Source organism: Dreissena polymorpha, chromosome 6 (assembly GCF_020536995.1).
Source record: "Dreissena polymorpha isolate Duluth1 chromosome 6, UMN_Dpol_1.0, whole genome shotgun sequence".
NCBI lineage: Eukaryota > Metazoa > Mollusca > Bivalvia > Myida > Dreissenidae > Dreissena > Dreissena polymorpha.
The window spans coordinates 7,787,195-7,814,609 of NC_068360.1; the positions used below are offsets into that span (position 1 = coordinate 7,787,195).

At 34.4% G+C, this 27,415-nt stretch overlaps 2 protein-coding genes across 3 annotated transcripts in view; both read left to right on the plus strand.

Moving 5' to 3' along the window:
• Positions 1–7,460: 7,460 nt before the first annotated feature.
• LOC127836235 (uncharacterized) overlaps positions 7,461–27,415 on the plus strand; it is a 478,549-nt gene continuing 458,594 nt past the window's right edge. For both annotated transcript variants that reach the window (XM_052362714.1, XM_052362715.1), the window contains exon 1: positions 7,461–8,140. In XM_052362714.1, coding sequence (XP_052218674.1) covers positions 7,727–8,140 — 414 coding nt within the window. In that variant the 5' untranslated portion in view covers positions 7,461–7,726. The remainder of the gene's footprint in view (positions 8,141–27,415) is intronic.
• LOC127836239 (uncharacterized) overlaps positions 21,972–27,415 on the plus strand; it is a 13,234-nt gene continuing 7,790 nt past the window's right edge. The window contains exons 1-2 of the mRNA XM_052362722.1: positions 21,972–23,146; positions 23,265–23,369. Coding sequence (XP_052218682.1) covers positions 22,240–23,146; positions 23,265–23,369 — 1,012 coding nt within the window. The 5' untranslated portion in view covers positions 21,972–22,239. The remainder of the gene's footprint in view (positions 23,147–23,264; positions 23,370–27,415) is intronic.

Here is a 27,415-nt window from a genome sequence, read left to right on the forward strand (position 1 = left end):
AGTTGAATGCTGAGCAAGCTCAACAGCCCAGCGCGACATTCCAGATCAGCATTCGTTTTAAAAATGTTACGGCGAATGCTGAGCCAGCTCCGCTCTCCAGCGCGACATTCTAGATCAGCATTCGTTTTAAAAGTATTACGGCGAATGCTGAGCCAGTTTAGCATCCCAGTACGACATTCTAGATCAGAATTCGATTTAAAAGTGAAACTGCAAATGCTGAGCCAGCTCAGCACTCCAGCGCGACATTCTAGATCAGCATTCGTTTTTAAAGTATTACGGCGAATGCTGAGCCAGCTCAGCACTGCAGCGCGACATTCTAGATCAGAATTCGATTTAAAAGTGTAACTGCAAATGCTGAGCAAACTCAGCACTCTAGCTCGACATTCCAGATCAGCATTCGTTTCAAAAGCGTTAAGGCGAATGCTGAGCCAGCTCAGCACTCCAGTGCGACATTCCAGATCAGCATTCATTTTAAAAGTGTTACGGCGAATGCTGAGCCACCTCAGCAACCACTGCGATATTCCAGATCAGCATTCGTTTTATAGGCGTTAGGTTGAATGCTGGGCCAGCTCAACACACCAAAGCGACATTCCAGATCAGCATTCGTCGTATAAGAGTTATGGCGAATAGTGAGCCAGCTCAGCACTATATCGCGACATTCCAGATCAGCATTCGTTTTAAAAGTATTAGGGCGAATGCTAAGCCAGCTGAGCACTCCAGCGCGACATTCTAGATCAGCATTCGTTTTAAAGGCATAAACTTGAATGCTGAGCCAGCTCAACACACCAAAGCGTACATTCCAAGTCAGCATTCGTTTTCAAAGTGTTACGGCGAATGCTGAGCCAGCTAAGCACTCCAGCGTGACATTCCAGATTAGCATTCGTTTTTAAATTATTACGGCGAATGCTGAACCAGCACAGCACCCCAGCACGACATTCTAGATCAGCATTCGTTTTAAAAGTGTTACTTCGAATGCTGAACCAGCTCAGCAATCCAGCGCGACATTCCAGATCAACATGCTTTTTTAATGTATTACAGCGAATGCTGAGCCAGCTCAGCACCCCAGCGCGACATTCCAGATCAGCATTCGTTTTAAAAGTGTTACTGCGAATGTAGAGCCAGCTCAGCATCCCGCGCGACATTCAAGATCAGCATTCGTTTCAAAAGCGTTGAAGTTGAATGCTGAGCCAGCTCATCACTCCAGCGCGACATTCTAGATCAGCATTTATTTAAAAAGTATTACGGTGAATGCTGAGCCAGCTCAGCACTGCAGCGCGACATTCCATATGAGCATTCGTTTCAAAAGCGTTGCGGCGAATGCTGAGCCAGCTCAGCCTTTTAGCGCGACATTTCAGATCAGCATTCGTCTTACAAGTGTTACTTCGAATGCTGAGTCAGCTCAGCACTGCAGCGCGACATTTCAGATCAGCAGTCGTTTTTAAGGCGTTAAGTTGAATGCTGAGTCAGCTCAACATCCCAGCGCGACATTCCAGATCAGCATTCGTCTTCTAAGAGTAATGGCGAATACTGAGCCAGCTTAGCACCCCAGCGCGCCATTCTAGATCGGCATTCGTCTTATAAGATTTATGGCGAATGTTGAGAAACCCATTAAATGTCATTTCACTAGTACCACCTGTCGTATTTTTAAATTCCAATTAACCGCTATTTACATTTTACTTTGTTTTTTATGAGATGGCTGCATTAATTTAATTTGTTAGGGTGTATAATTCTTTGTTTACAGAAATCATGCATTTGATTCTCCATCGAAGCGCGGAAAGCGGCAAGGAAAATCTAAAAGGTCCGATATAAGTTAACCGAATGAAGTCGTAAGGGGCTGTTTGCCAATACGCTGCCACCACAAATGTGATGATTCGAAGATTCTGCCGCCAACCACTCGTCTAGGCATAACATTGCAGGACAATAGGATAGTGTACATTTTATTCTGTCAACCTAAGAGACATTGAAGCTAACTTAATTAGGTTTAGTCAGTGTTCGAACCTGCAACTACCACATTAGGAGACCAAACTGTTCAACACGGAATAGAAGGAACTATGTTTAACACTGTAATAGAAAATTTTATTCAGTACAATGTTTTTAGTTCAAAATCTATGGACAATAACAATACACAACAAAAATTATAATTATGTTTTTTGGTATCTACAACAAACCTTAAATTTTGATGCAAAAAAAATGTTTTTACAAGCTTAAACAAATATTACAAATATGTGGCTTATTAAATATCGTTTTTAGCCAGTTTTTGTCCTATATTTGTTGTCACATATTTTGCACTCATATAAATATTATTGTCGACAACAATTTCAACTGAACATTCTCCATGTAAACAGCTATCTAATGGTTGCTCGGTGGCTTTTTCATCTTCATGATTGTTGCAGTCCACCTCAAACAATCAATTATCCACTCCAGACTATACATTGTATCTGCCTGCATTACTAAGGGGAACAGTTACAGATAAAAACACACAACTCTCCTGCTTCTCTTCAGTCTCTGCAGTTTCAAACCCGAAAACACATCGGTCGGTCGTGACATTCTGAAATAAATTATCATAATTATAGCAATTGACATGTGCTAGTGTTCCGACGTCATGGGTTTGAGCCTATCAACTGGCACACTTTTCCTCCTTGGTTACTTTACACATGCCATGGGCATAGCAGTTAATCAAAGCAGGATAAATTGTTCCAATAAAGTTTCAACTTAATGATACTCAGAAATTGTACAATTACTCAATCCACTGCTATAGCCATTCCAAGAAATATCGAACAGTAGCCATAAGTCCATTGAATTAACTTATCAACTGAGACTATACTTACCATATTCTATCTCGAACTTCAAAGTCAGATGTTAGGGCATTGAAGTCTGAAACAAAAAGAATACAGTTATGAGTTAATTATGAAATGAAAACTTTTGTATGTTAAACATACATCGTGTACAAATAAAATAGATACTAGCTCTAAATGTTGATAATGAATTAATCCAAAAACGACCAATACCTAACTATGTGTGCATTTGAAGAGCGCAATTGTAAACAAGGGAAGTATCATGATTGGGGAACTATCTCTAAATCTAAACCGTAGGTTACACACAATTTATTTCCCCTAATATTAAATATAATAATCAATTATAATTATAATGCCACAAAAGTAAATAAAAATGGTTAAACAAGACTAATTATACAACAATCATATTTTACAATTTACGCTGCTGAACTGGTCTTAAAACTTTCTTTTTTCAAATTATTATCGAATCGTGCATATACATTTTATATTTAAACAATCAACGGGTTCTTATATCTTATAAATATTATTGGTGAATCGGTCGTTAAACAATAGCACGCGTTCTACATCAGTTTTTGTAGAACCAATACCATGTGTAACCTTAAATGCCTAGTTTTAATAACCTTTTTCAGTGTAGGGTCAAGACATTATTCATGCGTTAAGACAGTGGTCAGGGCTGAGGCACGAGAAGTAACAGACCCATTTCATTTAACAATATATAATCAAGAAATTCTTTAAATGATTACCATATCAGCAGAATCCAATACATTCTTTAAACCTGCTATACATGTACTTAAATTCATTAGTCTCGGCTATTATCCGGTGCCTACTTCATGCATTATCCGGTGCCACCAATCGACACATTAAATACATGTTTTTTCTACAAACTAAACCGTCACTCATCATGGCAATGATTTAACAATAATTATGCTGCCGTTTTCATCAGGAAACTAGCTCAGAAATTTGACTTTCATTGTTAATATGGACCAATATCTGCATTTTTCTTCCGTTTCCACAGGTTTTGTGCATAAACTGTTGGACAATATAAGTTTCCACTGCATAATGACGTTTCTGTTACTGAGCAGGAGTATACAATTTACTGAATGAATGTCTTAGTTGTTCCGTGAAATATTGGTTTGTTGAAAAATGTTGACGTAAACAAGAGAATATTGAAATAAAAGAACACACCACAAAACAGTCAATATATTTCTAATATGATCCGGTGCAGTTTCGGGTATTATCCGGAAACGTTCAAATGTTTCCGATATTATCCGTATTGGTTAGGCGCCGTGAGATATGAAAAAAGGCAAAAATAAATGCCATAACAACTGAAGGGGTTTGGGCTGAATGGGGTCTTTTTGGTTGTTTAAATCATTACGTTTTTGAAGAGTCAAATTAATCTTGATTAAAGATATATTTGATTTTAAAAAGACCAATACATGAAGCTTTATACTATTTTAATGTCTTAATTGTCAAAATCTGGGTTTGTTGCGTGTAACTTTAAAATAAATATTACCGGCCCAACACAGATGATCATGAGATTGACCTAATGCTAAGTTAAATAACACTAAAGGTGTAACGCTTGAACATCATACGTTCGCGATGGATGATCTGGGTCCAAATTATCCAAATAAAATACAGCCCTTGTTTGTAATCGTGCAGAAAAATATACGAATAGAATCTTATTCGCGAAAAGTCGTCGACTGATGAAAATGTATACTGGATCAAGTTTCCATATGGTTCCATAAAAACGGCATGATTTCAAGGAATGTGCCTTGCCTTTACTTTATTTCAGATTGTGCAATATTGGTCTGAAGATAAAGATTAATATATCTTCTTTCGAAACAATGGAAAACATAGGTGTGTTATGTTAGTTTAATTGCCTTAAGGCGGGCACCCTCAGACAACATGGTTTTAGTAAATTCGATTTCGACAAAAGCCCAGTTTCCGAAACGAACGCATCCCAGACGTTCATCATTCAAAGTTTTCCCAAATTAATGTACCACAATATAAGAGACTTGTTACAAAAACTATCCACAAAAGGGGTGGGTGCAATTGCTTGTTTGGTTTTATACCAGCAAATAAAATATATTCTTAAGAAATAGGTTCTACTTCCGAAGAGACTACGGAGATATACATTACATTAAGTGGGAGTCCGGAGACAAGAGAGACACTAAAGCCTCCAAATGTTCGCACAACTCTTCTTAGAGGACCACTGGTGCCGGCCATACATTTGCTCTCAGTGGTCACTACATTCCAGGATGATGTGTTCAGCCGTTTTATCGGCTTCTTCACATGAAATTTTAGGAGACCTCACAAGTTGCATGTGGGAGTTAAGTCTATTCGGCAGTGTTCTCAGTCGGAAGATGATTATATGCTCTAGTCTGACCTGGGGATGGTAGATGTCATGCTGATGTTCAGTTCTGAAACTTAAGTTGACGATGGTTTTAGTTCAGACCTGATAAAATGTATATATGTGAGTCTTGGTCTACTTTTCTGATGATGGTGTTTTATATAATATTGGCTGTGTAGTGTGCGAAGTGTAGACCTGTTGGCTTTGCCTTTGTTTACCACTTTCCGTCTGGGTTAGGCATCTACGCACCAGCTACCTTCTCTTCTAACCGCCTCCTTTGATGACCCATTATTTGTAGGAAGGTATCCATGTTCCCAGGGCTACCTTTCTCCAAGCATTGCCAGCGTCTGGGTTTTCTTACTTACGACACTCGGCTCGTCTTTTGTAATGAGATGGGGGACTGAGACACAACGTTGATGTTTCTCTGTTTATTTTCCAAATGTAGCGGATCGTACGTACGGTTTTTGGGCTCCATGCTCTGCTGGCAACTGATCTTGATGCTATATTAGCATTGCTTTGCTTTCACGGACAAAGCTTGACATTGTCGTCTTTCTTCTGTTCACTCTGGTGTTCATCAAGTGATTACCTGAAAATCTGGCCTTTATTATCATCATCTTGGGTTTGCATGTTCTTCCTTTTGTGTTACATCTCTTATTGGCTTGGATCTCAGTTCAAAGTTGATGACACACACAACAGGATTTTGATTTCCTCCCAGAGTCTGCTGGTGGGACTTCTTCAGGTGAGGTCGTACTTTGCCGTTGTTCGCCGCCTTAAGGATTATTCGCTGTTGCAACCCACGTGGTACCTCAAGCTGCCACATGATGTCAAGTTCCTCCCTGACGTAAACGCATGCGCTCTGTATCTGGCGTTACCGTGTCATTCTCTTGTCTCGAATGTGACCCTCAAGTAAATTTGTTGGTCCTTATACTGAAGCAAACTGTGGTAAAGTGTAAGTTTGCAAGACAAAACGTTGGGTTGACTGTTAAATGAGTTGCTTATGATTTATATGTGTTGACGATTGCATATCTAAGCATATTTCTAGCCCACAGCCAGCTGCAGCTAACTGCATGTAGTATATCGTTGACGTTGAATACTCTGTTTTGCATTAGAGCACCTGATAATCTTCAAGAACTATTTTAGGTTATTCTAGTATGATGTCTTTGATGAAGAGTATGAACAGGCTATGTATCAAAACTCCTTGTGGGCACCACGGGCGCAGCAGTGCGTTTTCGCCCTCAGAGACCACCTTGCTTAATTTTACCAAATAATGCTGACAAAATTATATTCTCTGTTAACCTATTGGAGACCAATGGAAGTCCATTAACAATTAATATCCCCGAAAACTGGCTTTAGATCTTAGTTAGTAACTTAGAGTGACAATGGCTTCATTTCGTTGTTTAGCATACTTATTTCAGTATATGCTTCTCTAAGAATATGTCTGCCATTTTAAAGTCACTTTCTGCTCTGAAGAATAATATATCACAATGGATAAGCCAGATTCCGGTTTTCAAGAAGGAACTAAACCTGTAGGGCACGGGAAGATCATGCAATATAGCCACATAGAGTAAATAGAAAGAAAATGTTTGTACTATATTAAAAAGTTAACACGAGTATGAAATGTTTGTATAATCTGAAAAAATAACACGATTATAAATGTGATCACTAGATATTATATCTCCAGTCGAAAGGCCAAAAAGAAGAAAGTACATGATATGGCAAACAGCGAATACTCTTCCCCGTATAAATGCATTTGGGAAAATCATATATTTCATACTTTTTCACGCATATGTTTAAACGAAATGGGTATAAATTAACATGTCTGTTTTCTACTAAGTATAATAAAACATCAACCCCACAAACACATAAAGAAGTCGAGTTTAACTTTTATGTTGGCATGTATGTTGCTTCTCGTGGTAATATTAACAATATTCAAATTTATACAATAATATATATTTAAGAAGTTAAATTAGATTTATGTTGTTGAACAAAGAGAGGAATTATATCAAACCAGTAATACCCGATATAATAATGTTATTTGCATTTCACTACATATGCATTTGTCGGAAAGATATATAATATTGTAATGCATGATTCAACTGTTTATATACCATACATTAATTATTTTCTGAATAGCCATATTAATATGCACTATTTTTTCAATCACATGAGTATGTTTTATATTCATTTGTTTGTTTAAGTAATCGATTGTGTATTATTATCAATACAACTTAAGTTATAAATTAAACCAAATATGTTAACATTACAAGTATAGTGTGGCCTCTTTATCTACCGGAAAGTAAGTGGGCGTTGATTACCAAATCTGCATTCACTCTTGAACTCTGTTTAACGTTCACTAACGTCAATATATTGAAACTTCACTCACCTGTATGAGTGGATTAGAAACTTGCTATTTTTGCAACACTTATTATTTTATTGAGGATATAACTCTTGTAAAATAACACAGATAATAAATATTGGATACACGTTGAAATTAATGAAAATTTACGATTTGGAAATCGAAAGTAGCGAGGTAAAGGTGAACTGATATTTATTTTCCGCTCCTGTTGAAACACCAAAGTGAATGGATTCAACCAAAGGAGACGAAAGCTTGACACAGGAATCAACCAGCGACATGGCTGGCGAGTGTGTTGTGATAAAGCAATGTGAGGCTTGTTTACAGGATAATACCTCGGTCGAGGCGACTTTGTTTTGTTCATCGTGTACTGAATTTTTGTGTGACGAATGCAAGTCTGGACACATTCGATATAAAAGAGGTAAACACGAGTTTATAAACGCTATAGATTCTCAGATTAAATATATCACAGTTGATCTTAAAGGGATAGACGCATGTGAAGAACACAAAAAGAAGGTTAAGTTTTTCTGCAAAGATCATTCGTTGCTGTGCTGTAGTACTTGTGCATTCAGTCACAGAAAATGTGAAAACATCAACGAGTTAGTTAAGATTTCAGGCGACAGCGGTCAGGAATTGCAAAACCTGAAAGACAAGCTTTCAAACGCAGCAGGTTATGAACGTAGTAAGATAGAAGATTGCAAGCAAACGGTTAATGATCTTACTGATAAGCTTAGCAATCTTAAAGATGAATTACATAAAAATAAAGAAGAAATAAATAACATGTTTGACGAAACCATTGTTTTGATAAATAAAGAAGCTAAAAGCACTGTTGATATTGAATCTAAACGTCTTGGTGAAAGACGGTCTGCGTCTGAAACTGTCCTTCATGGAATCGTCGAAATATTGCCTTTATGTTCTGATGTGATTGATAACGGCACGCCGCAACAAGCGTTTATTCTTACCAGATGCCTTGAGAAAAAACTACAAGAAATCGACATTCATGTCAAAGAGCAACGCGTCAACCATTTCTCGCTGGATTTGTCTTTGTATTTATCAACAGAATTAACAAACCTTTTGCAAAAGCGTAGTGACGCTGTGAAACTTATGGTTAAGAAATGCGATCAGATCAAAGGTATGTGTGGAGTGTATATGTTCACATCTCATATAATGTCTTCAATTTGTGTCACGTAATTACACATTATTCGTGGCGAACACACAGTAACAAAAAAAGTTCATTTCTGTTTTCATCGAGATTTATTTCTGTTGAATATTTTCTAACACAACGCTTGCAAATGTTCACGAAATACAATTTTACAGCGCGGCGGCCAGCATGGCCGCCACGTCAAGAAAACGTGACAAATCTCTAACCGCAGACTGCCAATTACTAACTAAAAACCCTGCATTTTGTCTCCAAGTTAATTTACATAAAATTTACTTATAATTTCTATTGGTCACTAAGGCCCGTGCTTATTATCGATTGGTTACATTGCACCTTGGGAATTGATACACAAAAATGTTCGAGTTCTTACATGCTCATAGAATATTCTAAAATCTCATTATTCGTTGTTGCATAAAGTTTTAAGTTATGTTTATTGGTGCAATATTTATATGGCCTATACAAATAAGACTTTCAGTTGACCCCTTTCATGTGGTCTGTTCCCATGGTAATATGAGGTAATAGCAATCCTAAATGTCAATAAGTTGACCGTTTCGTTAATCAAATGTCTGATAGTTATATGGTCTCTTGATTTTCAAATCCTAACATATTGTATTCAACTTTTCAATTTATTTACTCCATTATATCATGTTTACTCTCTTATTGACAAACCATCTCACATTTTAACTATTCTTTACATGCACGGAATGAACTCTCAAATTGTTTGAACACTTTAAACTTTTAGCCTCTTCTTGCATATAAGATATTAATATTGATGTAAATAACTTTTAACGTTTTCTTACATATCAGTAATTATAACAGTTATTAATCAATTACTCAAACATATAATAAAATATTTCCTTATTATTAAATCTATCTGTACTTAAATTTCTATCATAAGAAGAATCAATATGCTATAAGAATAAATGATATGCTTATGCTGTTACATTACACAACCTATCCCCTTATTTTGATTTTTTTTGTATTTTATGATACAAAAAAATCTTTAAAATTAAATTATCGAATTACGAAGTACTTGAAAAGATAATTCAAATAAACACATATATGATGGAAAATATGCGGATAACAATAAGATTTTTTTTACAAGTGTCTTTGCTGAAATAGATAACATAAGTTATTGTTATACAATGTAAATGTCAATCGGGAGGTAGTGGAGCACATCATCTTTGATCATTTGCCATCAGTACATCTGTTGTCGTCTATGTGGTATTGAAGTTGTTGCTCGCGGCGAATACACTGTCGCTTGAAGTCGGGCCGGTTACAGCCGTCGCGAAGATTAAGATCGATCCGTCTCCACGTTGTGTAGGCGAATCGGGTATATCCCTGTCGCTATGATGATTAATATCAGCCGATCGTCAGGTCGTCCTTGGCGATACGCGTGCGTTCGTTGTTTCTGATCTGATTTCTGCTGTTCATTTTGCGTCATCTATTTTCGTTTCCGTTGTTGTTGTATTTTCGTTGTTGGTTCCAGCGTCTTCTTTTCTCTCGGGACATTAAGATCTTATATTGGCCATAATGCTCACAAGGTATTAACTATAGCAGTGTTCCCCTTGATGTCTTAAGCCTCGGAAGTACCATTCCGAATACGTTATCTACGTATGTCAAATAGTTGAACGGCTGCATCTAACTCTATAGTGTTTAACGTCACAAGTATTTTGTCCAGCGTTGCGTCACTTGTTGTCCTTCGAACTCTTCTGGCGTTGGGTCTTCTTTTAGCAACGGAACCATGTATTCACTTTGAGAGTGAGCACAGTGATGTCCCATGCTATTCACGTTGTTTGTTATTTAATTCGTTGTGAAAAACGTTGTTTTGCGCTGTCATTCATTCTTCGATCTTTCGACTGCGTTGTGGTGATATAAGTATCAGTTGTTCAAAATCATGGCAAACATGTATTAACATTCCCTTATAGTTACTCTTAAATACCGTCATGACAACTTACTAGAAAGTCTTAGTAAATACAACCTTTATTACATCAATTACTATCGAAACACTCTCGTAAACATTACATAGCAGCTCGATATTTTACGTACGTGCTTTCAGTAAATTTGTGACTGCTATGCGCTATTTTATTAACCTAGGGTATTGCACTTTAAACAGACGTAATGCGTTCGTATCTTTACATCACAAATCTTCTGTGTATCATAATCGTTTAGGAAAATTTCTATCGACATATGTACCTGAACGCTCTCAAATACGCTTGTGGAAATTTTGATGAAAAGGGCAGACTTTTTTATATATGCATTCATAATACCAGAACATTGATCGGTATGCTTCAAATTTTAAGTCTTGATCTCCTTATGAACTAATCCCATAAATCTAATACAATAAGTATTCTTCCACCATGACTAAATGGTAGGCTTCCATCATTACGGAAATGATAGGCTCTCATAAACCTCTATGTACCTTATAGAGTTTATTCTATAACAGAAATTGATGCGCATATATCAGTATATTTTAACTGAACAGTATTCGTGACAGAACACATTCAATTCTTACTTAAAATTACTCAAGACCTTCAATATTACCGATACCCTACATCATTTGCAATAAACACAATGACGTATATACATATTTACATAATATTATTTTTTAAGTGTCTGCCCTATTCATATTCTCAATTAACATTACTGTTCTTATTTCCTATTTTCTTTCTTTTACAATTCGGAAAACTATTTTCAATTTTCCAATAATTTTAGTTATTCGCTCTCTTTTATTTTCGTTATCATTCTAATAAACAAATCTCCCCTTATTTTCTTTATCAAAATAATAAACAAAACTGTCTTTAATAATCTATGTTCCTAATTTCTTAATTCTGCAAATGTAAAATTCTAGGTAAATTCTTCGAATATGTGTATCTCCTCCGAGTTTTTTTTTCTATTATATTAATAAATGAAACCATCGACAAATTTTCTTTATTAAAATAATAAACAAAACTATTTTAAATATTCTTATTTCCACGTACATTCTTATTTAACAATAATTTACAAAAATACCATCAATTAAACATGTATTTATATTATAAAAAAAATTGTCCGTATATAATTATATATTCTTATAATACCAAAAAATAGACAATTCTTTAAATACTCTCAATTATTTGTGCGCCTCTAATTTCAGTATTTCTATAACTCATAAAATTATGTAAATTTCAAATACTCTTTTATTCATTGATTTTATTCTCAATTTACCGATATTTAAGAAATATACTGATCAATGAAAAACTGTATTGATTTTCATACTTGCATAATTTTTCCCTACATGATTAATTATTCCTTTAACACCTCACTACGTAAAATTCTTTAAAACAATTCTTAAAAATTTCGTTGTCATGACGCCTTTTACTTTTTATTTCTTACTTCATAAAATTTGAAATAAACCCTGTTTGCCATAATTTATAAAAGCACTGACCGTTTTCCATGTCGCGTTGTTTTTTTGTTTTTTTCGTTGGCCAGTGATGTCCGTATAGTGTTTTTTGTACTCCGTTTTTCAATGTTTTTCAATGTTCGTCCTGAAGTCATGGCAACCATAAAATGTACTGTGTCACGTAATTACACATTGTTCGTGGCAAACACACAGTAACAAACAAAGTTCATTTCTGTTTTCATCGAGATTTAATGAACATTTGCAAGCGTTGTGTTAGAAAGTATTCAACAGAAATAAATCTCGATGAAAACAGAAATGAACTTTGTTTGTTACTGTGTGTTCGCCACGAACAATATGTAATTACTTGACAGTTGATAGGAAGGCTGTTAGTGTTTGATGATCATGCAATCATTGCGATATCATTATGTATTATGTAATTACTGTAATCAAATTATAGTGTACTGTTTGCAGATGTGATCAGTGATGGTTCCGATGACATAAGAAGTGATCAAACAAGTGCTACCATTGGTAGTTTGATCAGTACGGACCTTAATTCCAGTCCAGCATTGGTACAAGGTTAATAATTTTTCCATTTCGAAATGCATTTACTTTAAAGAAAAATCATATACTAGTTCATTTGATGAAACCGTTTGTGTTATGTTCGCATATATTTCGTAACATGTGCTAAAACTCACTAGTGCGAATTTACCATTCAACATTTTCGCAGCATATTATGCAGTATTTTATTGAATACTGTCACCAAGTACTGCTTCTGCACACACTTAAGATGCAAAATGACTCGTTAATGAAATAATTTGATCCTGATTTATTATTTCTTCTTACCGGTCTTACCGGAGGGAACTATAGATAAACCCTCCTTCTGCTATATTTGCTTTTACGTCTCCCTGTCAGTGCGTCCGCACGAGAAAATATATCATGCAATAATCTTTAAAGTACTTTTTTAATTGATTTGAAACTTTGTATTCTTATAAATGACAATGTTAGGATTTTACAAGAACCATATTTACTATATAGCAAATATATAAAAGGTATTGTTACTAAAACTGAAAGAAATATGTATATAAGTGGAAAAAGTACTAACTTGATATACATATAGAACTTCGAGATAACCGCTTGTCTTACTAAAAATTCCTTCTATGTTCGTGTGTCCGTTAATCCGTCAAATAAGGAATAACTCGAAAGCATATTTGATTAAACTATACTCTTCGATTTTTGCTGTAAAACTAATATTACAATAATAGGGTTTATGTTCATAATTTCTTACAAATATATATTATGAGTTTTACAGTCGGGATAGACTTCTACTTTTAAAACAACATCTGAGAATTGTATGTTCAAACTGATTATATATAGCATTTTAACATGAAAAGGAATTTGCTTGCGTACCAAAATGCGATACACTATAATTAAGTAGTTCCACGAAATATTTATTGTTTAGATTTGCGTTGTTCTATAATAACTATTTAAATAATGATCAAAGGTAGTTGGCAATCTAAGTTTGATTATGAATAGACAGGCGATATTTGCCCATTCATTAAATATGAAACACAAACAAGTTTAGTTGTGCGTGCAAGAGTATAATCATGATAAATTTCGAGCACTTATTATATTGCTTGTATGTTCTAGTAAGAATATGCGATGGTTTATACGTATTTTGATACGATGATGATGTTGATGTGGAACCACTACATAAATAACGACAATTTTAGCATGTTAATTATTAGCACTTGTTAGTCATTTCAATATTTCCGCGTGTTTGTTTCGTTTCCGTCGCAATTTATCCTTACACTATGTCGTTTTAAATTAACAAAATTAAACATACATGCAACAACTATCAACACCACCACCAACACCACTTCTATCACTTGTACCAATAATACCAATTCCGCTACTACTAAAGTACTGCTTTTTCTTCTATAACTGGTATTACTACTTCCACTACTACATCCACCATTACTACTACTATATCTTAATCTCATACTAATTATTTAATTTCCGCAACCTTTCCACTCTTCTACTGCAGCTACTGCTGCTGCTGCTGCTACTTCTAACAACTAATACTTTTACTTCTACCGATTCTGCCATCTCTGTTAATACTACAACTGCTACTTATAAGACTACTGTTAGTTTAACTTCCTTACTGAAAGAGTTTGACATTTAATAAATATATACATGGGTAATTTCAGTCGACTCAAGTTCCGATGTTTCAACATCCCAGTAAAGACCAGTCACCCTGAAGCTACTCCTGTCCGTGGAATTATCAAAAACTGACGATCATGAGAAAGATCCTGTACTCAGTGGACTGGACTTCCTGCCGGACGGGAGACTTGTAGCTGTTGAATACTGGAATAAGATATGAACGCAGCTGAAAAAGCACCTTCAGAGACAAGGGACACCGTACAGGTTCAAGTCACATCCCCGTAGCGCTGTATGTTTGTCTCCGAGTTAAATAGCAGTAACATTTAATGATAAAACAATATGTCTCCTGTCTTTTAATGTTAATAATGTCATCAGTCTCATCAAGGAAATCACCACATCATCGGATATTTCCTCTTTATGCTGTAAGTCGCCAACAAACATGGTAGTAAGTACGTGCGGCGAACCCCGTCATGCTACAATAATATCAGTGGACGGTGTGGAATCAGAATTTGATCTCGTGGTGTTTTCAAAGACGACTTACAAACCTGCTCAGAGTGAGTGCACGTATGTCAAGTCTAAGAACACGTTGGTACTGACTGACAGGTTCGCTCACACAGTGTACATGTACGACACCGTGAAGGGCACGTCCAGAGCAGTCACTGATAGGAACATACAGCAACCACGGAGTGCCTGCGTAGGGCCTGGTGACACAGTACTGGTGTGCAGTCAGAATAAAAACTCCATCGTGCACCTCAGTGTTGATGGGGACTTACTCGGTACCTATCCGGTTGATATGAAGTACCCGTACACCATATGCGTGTCCAGGGATGGCACTAGGCTGGCGGTGTCCAACTGCTTAATAGGCGCCAAGAAACTACAGTTGTACAATATATTACCAAGCATGAGTTAGATTACTAGTAAGTTGTTATAATTTTAACCATGCGTTCTTAAAGCGGGTATATACGATTTTGTCAAATATTTATGAATTTATATAAACTGTGTAAAAAACTTATTATATATATATTTCAATATAAATTAAAATAAAAGATAAGAAGAACATGTGTCGAAAAATGCGAAATAAGCCAGATATTTAATTCTGAAATTGAAAACGGCTGTACAGCCGAATTTGCCATCATGTATACCATACATGTACGATGTGCATCTAAACTTACGAGGGTGTTCCAGAAGTTCGTGGATTTTCGCTATAACTTTCATTTGGTAAAATAAATGGACAAACAAATAGCATATTAAGAATATTTCGTCCTTTCCAAATCTACTCTCCAAATATCATGGAAACAATAAATATATATCAGAGATTTAAACATGTGCACAATGCGCACACCGACGTGTAACGTTTCTGTTCAATGAAGAAAATCCACAAACTTCTGGAACACCCCTCGTAGTTTAACGGTTTAAAATACAAAGACGAATGCTTCGGTTATTGTAGGAAAATATGTACGTCACTATCGGCTCGGGGCGCTAATTTGTCTTTGCTGCATTTGATGAAATTCGGCTTTAATGTATAATTTTTCTTGCATATTTTGTGTTATTTTAACATATTTTATCAATATATTACAATTAAACACATATAAAAAATCGTATATACCCGCTTTAACACCGATTAAATATTTACGCGTTTGTGTGTGTGGTGATGTGTAATCAACACAGATTGCTGAACACTTTTCCGAAATATTAAAACTGAAAAGTTTTTTATTGCTTTTTATCGCTCATGATTTTCGAGCTGCTAATGCATTGTGAATTGATAATTATATAACGTTTGTTTTGAACATTGACTTCAAGAAATGTATATATAAAAAGACTAAAAATGAAGTCAATGCAATGTTTTTAACTGTTATTTACAAGTACGTGTGGTACAGAAAAAAAACACTTATATTACAATAATTATGTTTGTGTTAATTTACTTTTACAAAAATATACTCAACGTTATTCAGTCGAATTAGAATTTGCTTTTAAAACAACAACACCCAATGTTTTCATGTTTTTATGTTAAATATACATCATATATATAGAACTAATTGGTTTTCGAGCAGATATGACACGCATTATAATGAGTCAGTGTCAAGCATTATTTCCCGTTAAGATTTTCACTAATCGTTAATAATACGTTAAGTAGTCATGAAAGATAATTGGTCACGTGAATTTTATTATTAATTTGTCAATTTATTATTTTACAAATTTTGTTTTAATACATTGAAAATTAATTTCAAGAAATGTATATATCAATATATATGTATATGAGTACATTTCAGTATATTGTGTATGTAATACAAGTTAATTCCCATTCACGTAATTGGTATGTATCAACATCCCAGATAAATTTTGCAAGGTATTGTATTGATCACGATAAACTGTTATTTCACTATGATCTGTGGATAAGGTCGTTAAAAATATGTCGATGTGTATTCATTTTCGGCCTACATGACTTATCTGATGAATGAAAATTTTATTATTTCGAGTGCGAAAAGTAACAATGGGCAAAGGTTCAATTAAGTAAAGAAATAAATCCTAACTTTTTAAAGGGTTTTCTCCTGTTGAAGCCCCGGTAGTCGTAATTGTTCAATACATACATTAATATATACTAATAAAAAAGTATCAACTCTTTGTCAATATTTGGGCCGTGCTCTGTGAAAAAGGGGTTTAATGCATATGCGTAAAGTGTCGTCCCAAATAAGCGTGTGCAGTCCGCACAGGCTAATCAGGGACGACACTTTCCGCTGTAATGATATTTTCTGTCTAAAGAAAGTCTCTTCATTGAAAAACATCACGTTCAGTTGGAAAGTGCCGTCCCTGATTAGCCTGTACGGACGACACTTTACGCACATGCATTAATTGCTTTATTCACAGATCACAGATTTACACTATTTATTCTGTTCTGGCAAGATTACTCTGGCTTCTGAAATGAATCATAACGCACGATCAAAACCATTTATAAGAACACATAAAGTTGCAGTTATTAATTTAAATATCATAAAATAAAAAGTTGTAGTCTAGTCCTACAACGAGTTGCATAGGTTGAATAGGTCAAAGTAAACTGTCCCGAAAAAAATTAATATGTCATTTTTTCACTTTCATACTTTATATTTGTTCACACCTCGTTAAAGGGACATTTTCCAAGATTTTGACAGATATTGAAGTTTGTCATTAAATTCTTTAAATTGATAAATGTATATCTTGGATCCAAAAAGGTCCAGTAAAACACAAGAATAAAATTAAAGAAAGAAAAAAATGAGTCCTCAACTGGGCTCGAACCACTGACCCCTGGAATAAATGTATATCACTAAGACCACTGGGCAATCCGTGCTTATACAATGAGTTATGTATTTTATACTTTATGTAAGCAATCCTCGTAGCGTCACAAAATATCAAGACAACAACAGAACTCTCCAAAGTATTCAATCGTTTCGCGTAACAAGCTTGATAAATTTCATGGTTTTAAATCGTCAAGCGATGCATATAATATATATTTTAGAGCATGGTAAATGTTAAGTATTACAGTTTCTACTGCACCGTACTGTTTTTACTAGTATTTGATATAAAAATACCACTTAACATATTTAAAATTTAGATTTGTAAGTAATACATTAATTATGTTTGTTTTCTCTTTTTTGCTTCTTTATTGATAGCAACAAAACAAATGCCTAGCAGAACCATAAAACGAATAATCTTCTTAATGTCACAGTTTAACGTAATATAAAATCCGTAAAATAACGTGCCACAGTAAACAGCACCAGTATCTTTAAATATTAATAGCCGAAAAACACGCTGCAAATGTCAATGGTGATCTTCCAGCATCGAAAAAATTCATCAACATATCGACCTTTGTCTTCTTTGTTACCCCGCTGTCGAATAACAACCGTTAATGTCCTTTATGATATAATTTGAAGACTGTTTTTTTTACTAATATTTGATATTGTGCGACATTACCAGACCTCTGAAATCAGAGAAATAGTATGTATTAAAATTTGCATTTTTGTGGTGTATGTCACTTGGCTGTTAATCATTGAGATTTAACCCCTGCCATAGGAAGCGACTTTTGATGGACAATAACTTTGTAAAGGTCATTTTGCCCTTTAGAAAGACCTATCGAGAACATACGAGCGTATGTGTAAGTACTGAGATAACAATAAATAACCGTGGTAGGCATTTCACGTCATAACACGTCGTAACTCCTGAAATCGAGTTCTTAAGATTTAAGCAACTGCAGTCGTATTTTTTATTCTGTATCAATTACATATACCTACCTAAGGATTTAACATTATGCTAAATCAGGCATACTTGAGCGCTTTCTAGGCAAAGAATTTGTGGTATTTTAATGCGTTTGCTATGAGACGCACTGTTCTAATTTACTATTCCTTTAATTTCTAACAATCACATCACATTAATATCATTAGATTCGTAGACAATTCACAGTCCAGGATTTACATGAAAATGCATACAATCAGTGAATTCGCAATCTTTTAAACACAAATAACATATGGAAAAACGTGGTTACACAAACTATGAGTTAAAACACTATTATTGCATTTGCATATTTAAAAAAACATTTGATATTAAACGTGACTACGATCTTTCTTATATCAACAATATTCTATAAATATATCGCAAGCTCATTAATATAACATATTTTATAAATGAACCATATTTCTTAGTATTATAATTTTAATATTTTCAAAACATATATAAATGTACTAGATTCGATAATCTAGTAAATTAAAATTATGTTTGTAATATTTGATTCGCGAATAACATTTTGACTTCATGTTTTCATGTACTGCATATCTACATTTGATTTATAAAGTTTTTATGAGCGCGTTTGGTTTGGATTAAATTCCGGATTTAGCTTTGAGCTCCCGATCCTTTAATTTGACCGTCCCAATCCGGTGAATCAGATACCAGTTTCGATCATTGTATGTTCATAGTTGATGTGTTAAAGCAATGGATAAGAACAAGAATTGTTCCCCTGATAGATGTTCTGAACTTTGTTTGCTATATTGAATATTGTTTAGATGGAATTGTGTCTAATAGGGTAATATTTATATTTAAAAAAGAAATGCTTTGAACGAATTCAATAAAAAGTATACACTAATAAAGTAATAGATACTACTTCGGCACTCTAAACTACCATTTTACTCCATGAAACATGTTTATAAAACTGTTACAACATCTTTAACAAATAAATAGTTTAACAGCCGTTTATTTATGTGCATAACAAACATTTTCATATATCAACAAACACAACTGTTCAGAACGTAAGAAAGTGTGTCACCTGTACGCAATTAATAGACAACAAAACACATACCGACGTATATAAACTATAAGCGAAAATGGCGTCATTAAATTAAATATAAGGGAGCTAACCACGACAGTGTTGGTAGTTGATGTATACAATTTATATAGATTGATAAATGTACGGTATGTTACTGTGTAAAAGTATCAGAATACCTCACGCGTTATTGTATTAATGTCAAAACTTAGTTTTGAATCGAAAATAATGCAAAATGTCTTGATTTAAAACCAATTATCTAGCTTGTTGATTAGCGAAAGAAGGCCAATTTATTATTTGTTAACTTGTCCTCTCGGTCTAGCAGATTCTGGTTTTACTTGTCCTAACCTATATTAAGGTTGTTTCGTACATGTTTACACTAAGTATTAGGGGCAAACAACTCAAACTAGTGAGTAACCGCAAAAAAGCTATTCCTCTAAACTCCAACAGTAAATGCTTAATGTATATATTTGTTAAAAGTTATTTACAAGACAATGGTAGCTAAATCATTTTCTGCAAATACAGCAAACAGTTAACAGATATGTTTACATACATTATATTTCGTCACGTAATTCTAACTTTTGCTGAATCTGTTAGCAAATAATAACACAATTGCATATTTCAAAATTAAGTCTTGACTTGTCAATGTTGACATTTACATAATAGTTATATACTCTGAAGACAACACTACGACACTCAAGATGTAGTGAAGATTGGAAGGACTTATAATAATATAAATCGCAAAGATTATAATATAATATAATTTAACTTTATATAAACTTTCAGAGCGGTGTAATGTTTATGCGGAAACCTGTTTTACATCTGATTTTTTTTTTAATTAACCGTTTAAATTTATGGATAAAAGATAAGTTTTTTTCAACGGTGAACATGTGCAAGTAAAGGCCAATGCGAATATAACGAATCATTTAATTCAATTTGGTTTCACTCGCAGGGCAGTCCCGTATAGCGTGCATTACTGTTAACATCTAGTTTATTAAAAATGAGAATGAGTCGGCGAAAGAGAACGTCTTGTGTCAAGCATTGGGGAACAGCAGAAATTATCACGACATTGAAACAAGTTGTAATTTGGAGATAAATTATCCATAACCATCGTATGACTCTATCATTACATTCCGTTCAATACGGAATGCGTACAAATACACGTTTAAGAAAAAAAGGTTATACAAATGTTAATAAAAGGTTTATTTTTAAACAATATTTGGTAAGATGGAAAGTGCAAACTGGAGTGGTTTCGGGTGCAGACCATTCAAGAAAATCATGAAGAGCTTGCGATAAGTGTCACTTTGTATGTGACTAATTGGATCATAACTTCATTAAAAACATAAACAAGATAATCCCGACATTTTGGTCTGTAAATGAGGAACAAGGAAATCAACGCCCGAAATAAGTGTGAAAACCCATAGGCGACAACATGACATTCTCTGTTAACATTCTGTATTAACTTATTCGAGACCATAGACATCAACAATCAATATTCCTCGACAACTGGTATTTGGTTTTTAGTTTGTCACTTAATGTGGTAACAACGTCATAACGTTTCTTTTAACATACTTATTTTAGTTTTTGCTTCTCAAAGACTATGTCATCAACGAACCTCAAATACACTGATCTGAGACACAATACATCTCCATGGATAAGTCAGATTAGGGATTTTTTAAAGGAATTTTACAGGCCGTCTGCGATCTTCTTGCATGGCGCAGGACGCTTATGCAGTTTATATCATGATGTTAAGCAAACTTTAGGAAATCGAAAAAAAGTGTTTTATCTGGAAACATGTACATAGTATTGAACGTTTTTATGTCCAGGCGACAGGTAAAAAAGCAACAAATCTAACTTCATAAAGTATGGCAAGCAGAAAGTAATATTCCCCGTCTAATTGCATTTGGAGAAATATATATTTTAGACTTGTTAACGCACAGTTTTTGACGAAATGGGTGAACATAAACATTTCTGTTTGCATACTAAGTTTAATAAAACATCGACTCCACATCCCAGTAAAGAAGTCGAGTTAAGCCGTTATGTCGGCCTGTATTTTGCTTCTCCTGAAAGTATTAACACTATTTTTATATTTAAGATTCCTTATTGGATCTATGTTATTGAATAGTATTCCAAAGCCAGAGATATATCCGGATTGATAATTATGCTATACGCAGTTTAATACATGTGCATTCGTTGGAAAGATTTTTAATATTGTACCGCATGATGCTACTATTTATACACCAAACATTACCTATTATCTGATTAACAACATTAACATGCACTATTTTTTTAATCCAATGAAATTAAGAACATGCATAAAACTACAAATTAACAGTGTAAGCATAGTTGTTTTCACTTGTTTTTATAGTTATGGATTGTAAGCGATTATCAAGAAAACATTACTTATAAGTAAAACCAAAAATGTTTACAAAATAAGTGTAGTTTGGCCTCTTTATCTACCGGAAAGTGAGTAGGCGTTGATTACCACATCCGCAATCACTCTTGAACTTTCGTTTAACGTTCACAAACACGTCATTATAATATCATTTTTCTCATCTGTATTAACGGATTATAAACTTGCTATTTTTGCAACACTTAGTCAATGTTATTGAGGATATACCTCTTGTAAAATAGCACAAATAATAATTTTTGGATACACTTTGAAAGTAATAAAAATTTACGATTTGGAAATCGAAAGTAGCCAGGTATACGTGAACTTATATTTATTTGTAGTCTCTGTTGAAACACCAAAGTGAATGGATTCAACCGAAGAAACAACACAAAGCCTAGGACAGGAATCAATCAGCGACATGACTGGCGAGTGTGTTGTGATAAAGCAATGTGAGGCTTGTTTACAGATTAATATCTCAGTCGAGGCGACATTGTTTTGTACATCTTGTACTGAATTCTTGTGTGACGGATGCAAGCCTGGACACATTCGTTATACAAGAGGCAAACATGATTTTGAAAACGCTAAAGATTCTCAGATAAAATCTATCACTGTGGATCTTAAAGGAATGGACGCATGCGAAGAACACAAAAAGAAAGTTAAGTTCTTCTGCAAAGATCATTCGTTGCTGTGCTGTAGTACATGTGCATTCAGTCACAGAAAATGTGAAAACATCAATGAGTTAGTGAATATTTCGGGCGACAGCGGTCAGGAATTGCAAAACCTGAAGGACAAACTTGCTAACGCAGCAGGTTATGAACGTAGTAAGATAGAAGATTGCAAGCAAACGGTTATTGCTCTATATGACAAGCTTTTCAGCTTTTCAGATAAATTACATAAAACCAAAGTAGAAATAAATAAAATATTTGACGAAACCATTGAACGTTTAAATATAGAAGCTAAATGCACTGTTGGGATTGAAGCCAAGCGTCTTGGTGAAAGACGGTCCGAGTCTGAAACTGTTCTTCAGAGTATCGTCGAAGTGTTGCCTTTATGTTCTGATGTAATTGATAATGGCACGCCGCAACAAGCGTTTATTCTTAAAAGATGCCTTGAGAAAAAAGTACAAGAAATCGGCAATCATGTCAAAGAGCAACGCGTCAACCATTTCTCGTTGGATCTGTCTTTGGACGTATCAACGGAATTAACGAACTTTCTGCAAAAACGTAGCGACGCTGTGAACCTTATTGTTAAGAAATGCATTCAGATCAAAGGTATGTGTGTAGTGAATGTGTTCACATCTCATATACTGTCTTCATTTTGATAGGAAGGCTTTTAGTGATTGATGATTATGCAGTTATTGCAATATCAATTATATTTTACTGTTTACAGATGAGACCAGTGGTGTTTCCGATGACATTAACAGTGATCAAACGAGCGCTTCCATTGGTAGTTTGATCAACACGGACCTTCACTCCAGTCCAGAATTGGTGCAAGGTTAATAATGTGTCCTTTTCGTTATGAATTTCTCTTTAAAGAAAAATCCTTAATAGTTCATTTGATGAAATCCTCTGTGTTATTGCATTTATCTCGTAACATGTGCTAAAACGCACTAGTACGTATTTAATGCACTTACGTATTATGAAGTATTAAATTGAATAATGTCATTACAACGCCTTCAAGTATAGCTTCTGCACACACTAAAGATGCGAAACGACTCGTTCATGGTTATAATTTGCTCCTGGTTAATTATTTATTGCAGGTATCTTACCGGTCTTACCGAATGGAACTATAGATGAACCCTTCTTCTGCTATGCTTGCTTTTACGTTTGTCCGCCAATGCCTCCGCCCGAGAAAATATATCGTGCAATATATATCTCAAAGTTCTTTTTTAACTAGATGAAACTTCGTATTCTGATAATGACAATGTGAGGATTATACAAGGATCTCATTTAATATTAAGCAAATATACACAGGGTACTGTGACTAAAACTTCAATAAATCTTAATATTAATAAAAAAAGTACGAAGTTAAAAAAAAAGATATATAAATTAGGCTTGGAAACTGCCATGTGTGTTACTGAAATTCGTTTTCTGTTCGTCTGCCCGTTAATCCGTCAAAAAAAGAAGAACTCGACAGCATATTTGATAAAACTGTATTCTTCGATTTTTCTGTAAAACTCATATCAAAATTCGTGCGTTTATATTCTGATTATGATACTAGACTAATCTTAAATCAACTTTGACATTCACTTGGATATAAGTCGTCCGTTTATATTCAGTTATTGCAAATGTTAAATGACATTCTCATTTTAACTACTAGCATATGCTTTCTTATACAGTTGCATTTTGCCTAGTTACATTTGCGATGCAAACACTTAATCTCATTGTCACATGTTGATAAGTTTATAATTACTTCATATATATCTTTACTTCGTGTGTGTTATTGACAACTGCAGTTAAACTTTTGGAATTTGTATAAATGCTTATTCTAACGGCGTTCTTTGTTTAACTGTGTGCATTTGGCTATGTTGCTACTGAATTTAACAAGCTGATAATATCTTTGTGAATCTATATTACTTTTTAAATACCAGTTTAATTTATCATCTAGTGTGAATAGCTTTTACATGAAATGCCAATTGTGGTGTTGTTGTTGTTGTTTTTTAAAGATAATTGCATCTTGTTGTAAATAATGAATAAATCTTTTTTATTTGAACAATTATGAGATTTTCAATATATAGCAAACCACTATTTTGTCATGGGATATATTTCTTAATTTAACGGGCATTGCTTTAACATTTGTGTCTGGCTCTGGGAGAATTGGACCCAATGCATGTGCTCAAAGTTTTGTCTCAGATTAGCCTGTACCGTCAGCACAGGTTTATCAGGGACAACACTTTCCGGCAGAGACTTTTTTATCGAAAAATTCCATTTAGCGAAAAATTCATCACTGATTTGCCCTGAATAATACTTGACACACATGCGTTAAGACCCATTTTCCAGACCGAGGCTCAATTATGTTGTTGTTGTGTGTCGTGTAATGACTGTGGATGAAACCATCCATCATGAAATAGCGTGTCAAAATAATCTAAATACTGAATAACCTTTTTTACAATTTTATTAGAAAATATATGTATTACATGGCATACTGGTTAAATAAATATTAGGATGAAACACACAATACATAAACATCATCTGAAAACAAAATGATCCCTCCGGTCCTGTTGCTAGTGTATCCCAGACATACTGCTTATGACTAGACGTATGTAACTTTACCATGATCATACAATTGTTTTCAAAACAATCTATAAACTGGTGCAATATAAGTTAAAAACCTACATATACATGCGAGATTGCACTACTGTCTGGTTATATGTAAATGCCTGGATGCACAATAAATAAACTGATTGTTACCTGTCAGTTTGTTTGCCAAACTTTTTTTTTACACATGTTAACTTCTTTCATGTTAACAAATAATATATGGAAAACATTTTTGGTAGCAAATTATATTGTTAATAGTGTTCACCTTTTACTTATAAAAGACATAGAATAAGTGCGGACAATCACATAACCTCATTAAATGCTAGAATTCAGGGTCCTGTCTTAACAAAGATCTAAGGACACTTTTTTATTTTGACTGAATATTCAGCTTACAATAAATAGGCATTAAGAATTTGTATGATCCTAAAATAAAGGGGATGTGAATATTGAAAGCAAATAAATACAATTGACCCTTGCTCTGGGAAAATGGGGTTTAATGCATGTTCCTAAAGTGTCGTCGCAGATTAACTTGTACGGTTCGCACAGGCTAATCAGGAAAGACACTTTCTGGGTTTAAGAGATTATTCGTTTAAAGAAAGTATTTTGAAAAAAAAAAATCCAGTCTAGGCAGAAAGTGTTGTCCCAGATAATCATGTGTGGACAACATAAGCTAATCTTGGACGACATTTTACACACATGCATAAAGCCTTATTTTTTTTATAGTTCTTAATAAAATACCACTTCAGATATTGGATACAGAGCAGCCAAATTCTTAGCAATAAAACACAAAGCGCACTCTATTATCATTATCAGAACATTTAGAATGGTCTCTGAAGGTTTTTCTTGAGCTGCTTGTAGCTCCAGTTAATCTGATTCACCTCTGTGCTGGTGTCTCTCCCGGGTTTCATCTAGCTCCTTCAACAGGTGGTCATAAGTTGTAACCAGGGACCTTCATTTACAGTAGGGAAGTGAATGCAAAACATTTGTCTTGTTAAGGTTGATATCATTAAATATTTAGCTTGACTTATGCAAGAGCTTAGGCCTTATTAAGAAACATGAATTATATGCAATTCTATAACTGATAACTTATTTTAGTTATTGGCCTTGGATTTACGGGTAAAAAAAACATTTTAATTCTATGACTGATACCATCAGAGTTACCGGTATAACCTTTGCAGTTTGAATCTGACTCAACTCGATACACATGTTTATTTGTATACAGTACTTGTAAGTGCCGTGTTGTGGAATCTGATTTCCTATATTGCATCAATGGACGGGTACACTTGGGAATTAATTTTTTTAATTCGAAATTGTTTGAAATATCCTAAACTATGGAACTCAAACCATAAACCTTTTTATAGTCAACTGCTAAAAGCATTTTTCCTCATCATTATTTATATAGGGGGATTCCAGAAAAATTGAAAGTACAGGAAGGTCTTGTAAACAATAATTAGGAAGTATTCAATAATAAATGACTTCTTTAAGTTTACACAGTAAAATAAGATGTATATGCATGAATATTATGAAACAATAGACATTTTTACATTAAAAAAGAATTAGTGTGGTATAAACTGTAGTTCCAAATTATCTAGCACAGGCCAGGGCCTCTTTAGTGATGCCTACCTTATTACACCTGGGTATAATAGTCCAGTGCTGGCACTGCCACAGTTCCTGTATTTGCTTGTCCATGCCTCCTTCTGTTACTGTCGGGTGCAAAAATTGCCTTTGCAGCACTAGTGCTAATGAGGTTACTGATGCAGGTGCTGGTATTGTGTACTCCTGTCACTTGTGTTGACATTCAACAATTCTGCTGCCTGACTTAAAAGAGCAGCTGCTCTTTGCTGTTAGCTCATATCTGAAAATGTATTCATGTGCATTATTTTTTTTTATAAAACAAGTAACAATTATGTAGAATAATAATAGATTCGAGAGATAATAACTGTAACGTAGTCAGATATTACACTTGCTGATATAAGTTTCTACACTTTTTTTCACAGAAATATGATCTTATCTGCTTTGATCATCTAAGTACCATCTTTATGGGAAATTTTCACTATTATCCTACATGTACTAATATCTTTATGTGTTTGTTTGTATGGTGTTTATGCCCGTGTATTTAACTTACATTAATGCAAAGATTCACTTAATTATGCTTCATGGGTTTCACCAGTTCTAGGCTAGGGCTCTGCAGTCTCGCCAGAGGAAACTCCTATGAAAAAATCAGCACCACATGTGAAAATCGAACCCAGGACCCCTGAGTTACAAAACGTAAACATTAACTGA